The 9490-nt window shown below is 45.2% G+C and overlaps 1 protein-coding gene across 1 annotated transcript in view; it reads right to left on the bottom strand.

Annotated features, from left to right (window-relative positions):
• BPIFA3 (BPI fold containing family A member 3) overlaps positions 1-4833 on the bottom strand; it is an 8047-nt gene extending 3214 nt beyond the window's left edge. Inside the window, exons 1-2 of the mRNA XM_006922046.1 lie at positions 4710-4833; positions 1803-1953 (exon numbers count right to left, since the gene is read on the bottom strand). Of these exons, the coding sequence (XP_006922108.1) occupies positions 1803-1953; positions 4710-4833 (275 nt within the window). The remainder of the gene's footprint in view (positions 1-1802; positions 1954-4709) is intronic.
• Positions 4834-9490: the final 4657 nt, after the last annotated feature.

Raw genomic sequence — 9490 nt, 5'->3', positions numbered from 1 at the left:
GGGAAAGAGCACACGGGTGAGAGACCTTAGATATCAAGGCCTTGCGCTGACAAGGCCGGGCCCTGTATAAAGAGGGCTTGGCAGTAGATTGGAGTCAGAGCCTCTCACAGATGCTCTGAGGGCAAGAGCACCTGCAGGAGCCCTAGGCTGCAAGCTGACTCTGAGTGCTCCTAACGGTTCCACACACTTGATTTGTGTAACCCACAGCCAACAGCAGACCCTGGCCCTGGGCCTGTTCTCACACCAAGTCTCTGCCACTCAGTCAATGGCCCCACTATCTGCCCAGGTGTCCAGGCCCAAACCCCAGGGCTGTCTGATTTCTCTCCATCTCTCATCCCCACATTCAAACAATCATCACATCATGTTGTCTCTGCTTGCAAAATATATCCTGAGTTTGGTTACTTCCCACCACTTCTGTCGCTTTCTCCTGGTTCAGGTCACCGTCACTTCCTGCCTAGAGCTGCTCTAGTTTCTCGGGCCTCCCAGCCATGATCTTGGCCTCTCTTTAGACTTTTCTCCATGTGGAAGCCAGAGAGGCCTAACTACCCCCTCACTCAATGTTCTCCACGGTTTCTCACTGCTCTTGGAATAAAATCCTTTAGACCTACAGGGTCTGGCCTCATCTGCCACCTTGCTCACCCAGCCACACAGGACTTTTTCTCTCCCTCAAACACAGTAATTTCCTTCCTACCTCAGGGCCCTTCCACTCACTGCCCCTCATACCACTTGCTTCTTCATTCACATTTCTACTTAAGGATTACCTCTTTAGAAAGGTCCTCCTGATCAGTCCCCTCACTGTCACGCTTTATCTTGCTAAATTTGTCTTCATGACATTTGTTTCCACCTGAAATGGGTTATTTACTTTCGTGGTGTATCTTACTAATTGGGATTAAGATCCCAAAAGGCAGTGACCATATGTCTGGTTTATAGCTGTATTCCCAAGTCTCAGCCCAGGTCCTGGTACACAGTAGGTGCTCAGTGAATAATTATAACAATTTCTTAAGGAATGAATGCAGGAAGGTGATTGTGGCTGCACCCTTTAAGGGAAACCTTGTTGGTGAGTACTGGTGCTCATTAAAATGGAGAGAATGAGGGATTTGAGTCAGAGAGAAAGGCACACCAGGGCACAGCAGGCTGTTATAATGGTGTTGGGGTTGAGCAGCTTTGAGACTGGGAAGCTAAGGAGGCCTGCATCTGTCAAGAGGAAGGAGTAGAAATGGAGGTGAGCAGGACAGGCCCAGTTCTGCGAGATTCATCATAGCTACTGATGGCTATGCATCCACTACGTGTAGCAGAGAAAGTTCCCAACAACTCTGGGAGGCAGGGACAATTATTATGCCCATTTCACTGATGAGGACTCATGGTTGAAGCTTAGAGAGCTCGAATGCTATGCCCAGAGTCACACAGCTATCAAGCAGTAGAGTGGGGCTCAAATGTTTGACTCTAGTCCTGGGTTCCTTTAGTACCCCGTATGTTTATCCAGGCTGTGCTCTGGGTACCCATGTTATAGATGAGACCAGAGTGGTCTAGAAATTTCCCCAAGGTTGGTGGCAGAGACAGGGTTTAAATGCAGAAACTTTTATTCCCAAGCTCTCACTTTTAATTACCCTGCTATGCCACCTCCCCAAATTACCCCTTATGTTAGCTCCCCCATTCATCTTTGTATTGGGCCTTACATTTCCTCCTTCCAATCTTCCTTCTTTCCCTCTTCCCAGACCTTGAACCTCTATTCCCCAGCTCTGACTTCTGACCCAGAGCTCTATAAAGAATCTCAGGGCCAGGGATGTAGTTTAGGGTCTTACCTGCCTTCTTGTTGCTGCTGGAAGTTCCTGCTGCCGATTAGCCAGCCCACCATCCCTGGGGCCATCTGCCACGAGGCGTTTATACTGTCCAGGAGGCGGATGTTCTGAATTCGGCCCTCTGCATTGTGCTTCATGAGACCCTGGGCAATAACTGGAAATGGACAAGGGACCAGTGACTTTGTACAATGTCGTGGAAAAGGTGGGGGTTTGGATTCAGGAAGCCTGTGTTGCAGCTGGTTTATATTGAGTGCTTGGTGCATATCGTTCCACTGCCCCCAACACTGAGATACACATACTTCATGTGGTAAGGCAGTAACAACACCCATCTCATAGAATTCTTGTGAGGATTACTGAGAACATTCATCCAAAGAATATTTATTAAATATCTACTGGTTGTCAACACAGAAACCAACTTTCTGTTTAGTAGGAGAGACATACATGAACTAAATAGTTTCAAAGATAGAGTGAAACTATAAATATGCCTAGAACTCTTAGTAATTCTTGGTAAATAATGGTAGTAGCACTTGAGAATTTGTGAGCAGCAGACTCTAGTATTCGACAGTCTGATATCTATCCATCCATCCATCCATTCATCCATCCACCTCCCCATTTCGTCCACTCATCCATTCATCCATTCCTTCATCTACCCTCCCATTCATCTACTCATTCATTCATCCTCCCATCCTTCCTTTTATTCATCCATTCTCTCATTCCCATATGAACCCTTTTCTGATTCAGGCACTATCTCCAATTCCTGGTCCAGATGAAGCTGTTGATTATCTGACCCATCATTGCATAGTGACTCTTTCAGTTTCAAAGTTGGCACGTAATTCAAGTTGGTCCCATCAGATTAAAAAGAAGATCTTATGTTTTATGTTTGTGGAGGTTTCTTTCTCTTTCCTTTACCAGAAAGGAGCAAGACATCCTGTAGCTTCAATGGCCATTGGCTACCATTTTCTTACCATACTGAAACCAGCAGCCTGAGAAGGAAACTATGATGATAGCAGAGCTAAAAAATAGACAAAATCTAGTTCTGGATGGCAACTTTGAGCTGCTAATTGAACCAAACCTGGAACTTGCTCTACCTATGACTTTCAGTTATGTGGAATGGCTTGAGTTGGGTTTTCTGTTACTTGCAGCTAAGCACCCTAATTGATACATGAAATATAATTGTAGGGATAAACATATTCACAGTGGGAAAAGCTATTAGAAAAAATGCAAAATCCAGGGTAAGGACAAGGGGGCTTAAAACTCATCAAACACAAATCATAAGATGAAATTTGGTGAGTTTGAAAATATTCCTGTTCAGTGAGGGACCTACCAACAATGTTGACAGATGATAGTTTAGGATAAATGTCAGCAATGTTTACGCCTGACAAGGGACTAAGGTCAAAAATAAATGAACAGCTCCATAAATCAAAAAGGACCAAAAAAAAAAAAAAAAGAACCCAAACAAAACAAAATAAAACAAAATCCAGGAAAACAAATAATAACATGAACAAAAGATAAAAACAAGGAATTCAAAAAGTCAAAATAGTTAACGAAATTGATAAGATGCTCCAATTTTCCACTAATCAGATAAAGTCAAGCTAAAATGATTAGATATCATTCAACTACTTATCAGACTGGAAAAAATTAGAAAGATAATATTATGTACTGAATTGTGTCCCCCCTTTCTCTGCAGTTAATACATTGAAGACTTAAACCTCCAATGTGATTGTATTTGGAGACAGGGCCTTAAAGGAGGCAATTAAAATTAAATGAGGTAATAAGGGAAGGGGAGGCCCTAATCCAATAGGACTGGTGTCCCTATAAGAGACACACCAGAATGCACTCTCTGTGTATACACAGAGGAAAGGCCATGTGAGATACAGCAGGAAAGTACCCATCTGCAAGCCAGGAAGAGGTTTCACCAGAAACCACCCTTATGGGCATCTTGATCTTAGATTTCCAGCCTCTGGAACTGTGAGAAAATGTCTGTCTGTTGTTTAAGCCACCCAGTCTGTGGTGTCTTGCTATGGCAGAACAAGTAGACTGATACAGATGGATACTATTCAGTGTTGAGAAATATGGGGAGACAGGTATACTCATTTATTACTGGAGTGAGTGTAGACTGGCACAGCTATTCTGGAGTGGAATCTGGCAGTCTTTAAATTAAGTTTTTGAGTTTGCATTTGCCTTAGGGCCCAGTCATCCACCTTCAGGGTATATCCCAGAGAAATTCTTCCACAGGTCCTAATGGGGACACATGCAAGGATGTTCATGTCGGTGTAGTTTATAATGGTCTACAGAAAACTCAAGTCTCTATCCCTAGGAAAATGGATCTCATGGATCCATCTCATGGAATCTCGTGGATACATCTCATGGCATCTCGTGGATACATCTCATGGCTTCTCATGGATACATCCGTAAGTCTGAAGCCAGAGATGTCAATAGCATAGTGTCCAGTGAAACCAGTCAAAAACAATGAGATCTATATGGCAATACCATTTACATAAATCAAAACACCATGTGTTGAAAAGGGGAATGGAGGTGCAAATAAAAGAAAAATAACATAAAATCAAATAAAAGAAAGGTATTGCCATGATTCATGATGATAATGATGTGCTGTGAATTGGTGTATGATCATCTCTACCTCAAATGTCTGTTTTGAGGTCTAAGAAAAAAGGAAGAAAAGAGAGTAAATGATGGACCCAAGGTCCCTCAGCAAGTCACGATGATAATGATGTGCTGTGAATTGGTGTATGATCAACTCTACCTCAATCGTCTGTTTTTGAGGTCTAAGAAAAAAGGCAGAAAAGAGGGTAAATGATGGACCCAAGGTCCCTCAGCAAGTCAGTGGTGAAGTTCACATGATGTCTTTCCTACCTTCCCTGTGACAGTGGGCAGAGCATGGGCTTAACTTACTTCTTGCCAGGGTAGACTTGCTGTCCATGTGGGCCTTGGCCAGGCCAGGCCAGGGCTGCCTATGCCATGCCAAGAGCAAGAATAGCAAGCTGAGGAGGACCAGGAGTCTCCAGAGTGGAGGCATCTTGGGTTCTGGGATGTGCGGGTGTCAAGAAAGGTCAGATGGTACCCAGGCAGATGGCTGCAGGTGTGGACTCTGGGATGGATGGACTCATGGTTTTCTGTGGGAAGATGACACCAGAGTTGGCCCCCAGCATGCTGTGGGGAGGTGTTGTGATGGGCTCAGGCAGCTGCTCACATGGTAAATGCAGCAGGTATAAACCTGCGGGGAGGGCAGGGCTCCAGTAGGAGGCCTTGTTGCTAGGAGACGTCCGGTAGAACCCACTGTTGTGTCATCCAGCAGGAGTGTTCTCCACTGGGAGAGGCTGGATGTTAGTGACTCTTCAGAGAATAAATGAATGAATGAGTGAATGGGTGAAGATGGCTAATCCCAGGCTCTTCAAATGGACTAGGACTTTCTTAAGGAAAAGATCATCCTCAAAGCCTACCATGATGCTTGTTTTCTAGAAACTAAGTGCTAGTGAATGTTTGTTGGGTGGCTAAATGACAATATATGAATAAGTGAGGATAGCTTATCTCTGAATCCCCCACCAAATTATCAGTTTCTTGAGGGTAGCTGTGAGTCTAATTAATCCTCATGTGTCCAGTGCCTCCCATGTTTACCATGTGGTAGTTACTAACAAAAGCTTGTTAAATGAAATGAATGAATGAATAATTGGCTGGCTGGAAGAGGGTTTGTGAATAAGAGTTATAGGTGGGGGACAGAAAGTCTTGAAGCCAAAGAATTAAATATATCTTGTTGCTTTGGGGTTGGGGGTCAGAGAGAATTCAATTCAAACCTCCCTGTCCTTACCATCTTAAGAAATGGCACCATAATCCATCCAATTGCTCCAGGCCCAGCCCTTGGATTCCCCTTGACTCCATTTTCCTCATCTCCCACAACCCATCTCTTAGGAAATCCTGCCAATATATCTAACAACTCCTCCTCAGCCACTGTCTTGGCCTGAACTATTGTGGGGGTGTCTTATGTCATCTCCTGGTTTCTATTTCCTTGCCCACCTACAATCTCTTCCACACAGCAGCCTGAGCAACCATTTAAAGACATAAATCAGACCATAGCATTCTGCTTAAAACCCTCTCAAGTTTCCCATTATACGCAGAGCAAAAGCCAAACTCTGAGATGCCTCCCTGGCCCTGAAAATTCTTCTGGCATTCTCTGTGACATCACCTGCTAGCACTCTGTCCCTTGTCTATCACCCTGCAGCCACACAGGCCCCAGGAGTCTGGGCCACACAATTCAGCTGCTGTGAGCTCTGAGACAAAGGTGCTTGTCACTCTCCGTGCTCTTACCCACGCTGCAGAGGATGTGCAGGGTCTTCTGAAAACTTCCCAGAAGCCCAGGGGCCATCCTTGAGCGCTCGGCTTCTGGTTTCATAAGATATCCTACCGAAAGAATTAGTTCAGCATGATGGCTTTTCCAATTTGAGGTCCTCTCCCAGGGTTCATGCTTCCCTTGGGGATGTTTGTAGAATATCAATTACTTTGAAATGTACTTTTCTAGTCTTCCTGGTCTTGTGTAATCAGTTGGGATTTTGTTATTTTTGGTCAAGAAAATTAGAGAAGAGGGGGCACTGTTGGGAAAAACAAACCTGTTGTCCTTGGTTCTTTTGAGGTCTGAACTTGGCGGGGGAGTTGGATTGTCAGTTTCACCCTCAACACAGGTTGTGGTTCTCAGGGCCACTATGTCTAAAGAAATAACGCTGCGTAGACTTTCAGAGCCTGGTTTCAGGAAGGCACAGCTTGCAGATAGGTGCCCTGGCTTTACAGCCAGCTTGATGCGTGAGCACTTGGCAGTTAAGAGTATGGGCTTCTGAGTGGCACAGACCAGGATGGAATCCTGGCTCTCTCTCAGCAGACTCAGTTTCTAGGTCTGTAGAAGGAGGGTGATAATAGTGCAGAGCTCAGGGCTGTAGTGAGGATTACAAGGAATCACAGGCAGGGCAATGCTCCAAATATGTGTTACTATAATTGCTGTTGTCCTCATCCTCACCTCTCTGAGCTCCAGCTTCCTCACCTGTAAACCAGGGAAGCTGGCAGAGTGAATGCCACCAAGTACGAAGAACATAGAGATGGTGCCTGGGACACCAGAAGTGCATAGCGAGTCAAGGAGTCACCTTTGGAGCACATATGCAAGTGATAGCATGGGCTGTGTGGCAATTCCAGCAGGCAGGAGTTATGACCAGGGGGGTGCTGCATGGCTGGGGATGCTGAATGGCAACCATGGCCATGATGGTCCTGAGCTTAGGGGGAGCTTGTAGATATCTGATCAAATGGTGGGCTTTCCTCTTGTTCATTCAAGGCACAAAGTAGCTAAAGTCATTGAATGCTGACTAAGTGCCAGGTGCCATGGGCTCTAGGGATCCAATGGAGAGTGGCCAGGCAGGTTCCTCATCCTCATGAAGCTCATATATCCATGGGAAGACTGATGATCTTCGACTGTCATATGGTTATGAAGTGTGGCCTTGTGTGAAGAGGAGGTGGGAAGTGTTATGCAAGGGCACACTGAAGGGAAATCAGGCCAATAAGGAGGGTAGTAATCAGAGAAAAGCCCTCTCCGAGGAGATGGAGTTTGAGCTGACATTTCAGGGAAAGGCTACAAGTTAGCTGGGTGCCCTCCCTGCCCAAAGAGGGCACTGGAGGAATGAGGAACGCTCCTCCATAAGCAGCTACCTACAAAATTGCCTCCAAGGATAGCAGTGCTGACATTTATTTGGTGGGCCTCAGTCACTGCACTAAGCCTGTTGTGTGTGATTTCATTCCACCATCATGCCACCCATGAGGGGATGGGGACTACGAGAAACCCAGTAGCCTGTAGAGCTCCCAGCCCAGACAAGGCCGAGCTGCCATCCCAGCAGGCTCTCTTGCCCTTCCCAGAGTGGTGAGATGCTGTTTCCTTAGAAAGATGGAGCTGCCAGACACTCCAAACCTCATCCATTACCAATCTCTTTTACTATTTTAAATAATTTTCCTTAGAACGAGCTTCTTTACTTTTGGAGGGTGGAACATTTTGAAAATGTGATGAACACTTTGGTTTGTCTGTTCAGGAAAAAAATGTACTTAATTAAAAAATGTTGTTCACAGTAGCAGGTCCTCCTAAGGCATGTGTATTGACACAGGTTAAAACTCCTGCTGCTCAGGGTAATTGGCTTTCAAGAAGTTTGCTTGGAGAAAAATTTATATATTAACCACTTATTCAACCATCCTTTCCTGTGGGCCAGACATTGTGCTTGACTCTGGGCAATGAGACATTTTGCTTCTCTAGTAGCTTATAATCTGGTGAGAATATCAGAGCAAGATGAAATAAATAATACGTGAAATAATTACAAATTGTATTAAAGGGAAAAGTGGGGCAAAATTGGCATAGCAAGGAGGCCACTCTAGACAAGGGCTGGGGAAGGTCTCTCAAGAAGGCGACGTTTGAACTGAGTCCAGGAGGAGGAGATGGAGTTGGCTTTGGGTGTAGATAGAGGGAAGGTGTGCCTGGCAGAGGGAACCGGAAGGTCAAAGGCCTTGAGGTGGGAAAGGGTTCAGCCGGTTGGGAATGAAGGATTTTTTTTGGAGGAATGAAGGAAGATGGGTGTGGCTGAGTCTATTGGATGAGAAGTTCCCATGTGCCCCAGACACACCTTGGCTCACGTCCATGGCTTCAGGGGGGGGGCAGTCCAGTGCAAGGAGGCAGGAGCCTCCGCTGGCCAAACCAAAGGCTGTGCAGGTGTTTGCACACGAACACCTACCTCAGGTGGCCAGGTCACAGGGGCGGCCACTTTGCCCCACTCCCTGGGCTTTAAGACAGCTCTAGGTCCCCAGCCAAAAGTGGAGGTACTCAAACTCCAGGGGGCAGCAGAATGAGTGGAAGCATAAAATGTGGATTCCTGTGCCCCATTTTTGAATCTCAGAGTGGGGTGGGCCGGGTTAGTCCATTCTATGAGCATCACTCTTCTAAGGAACGGGATTCATTGTTTATTTAAGCATTCATTTATCCCATCCTTGGTAGAAATAGTCCTTTGTAAGACTAGAGACTGGAACTTTAACCCAAAGACAAAAATGGGGGTGGGGTGGGAGGGGTGTGGGGTTCCTTTCTGAATGGAATATCTGGTTTGACAAAGGATAATAACACCTGTTCTGGGTCCTGGGGTGTCCTGGAGAGGTGGAAGAGGTATTTTGTGTTCTTGGAAAATAGGATAAATTCAGAGCCAGTATTTTATATCTCCCAAAATTCTGTGTATTTTTCCACAGTGCACCTTGATTCTAATAAATATCGACAGGCCAATTTGAGAGAGAATTGAAGGAAGACTTACAGTATATGCTATGGCAATATTGCATAATCCCTTCCTTCTCTTCAACCAAGGGATTGCTGATTCTGAACTGGCTTTTGACTGGAAATTAGGTGAGAGGCTCTGACTCTCCATTTTGGCAATCCAATTCAGGTTTTGGGATTCTAAACCTGGAGATCTCCCTGATCAGTAAATATTTAGTAGGTAGACCATCTATTTCCTTTATAGGGAACCTGTGATCAATTAGTAATTGCCAAATATTTTGATTATTAATTCATCCTTGCTATTCATTACAATGAACATGCTATCTTGTTTCTCCCAGTTACACCCTGCCACTTGTTCTTTGTTACTCTTATATCTCATCATCCTCACTGAAATCAGGGAGAC

This window comes from Pteropus alecto, unplaced genomic scaffold, assembly GCF_000325575.1.
Source record: "Pteropus alecto unplaced genomic scaffold, ASM32557v1 scaffold45, whole genome shotgun sequence".
NCBI lineage: Eukaryota > Metazoa > Chordata > Mammalia > Chiroptera > Pteropodidae > Pteropus > Pteropus alecto.
This window is presented reverse-complemented; position numbering and strand designations above follow the sequence as displayed.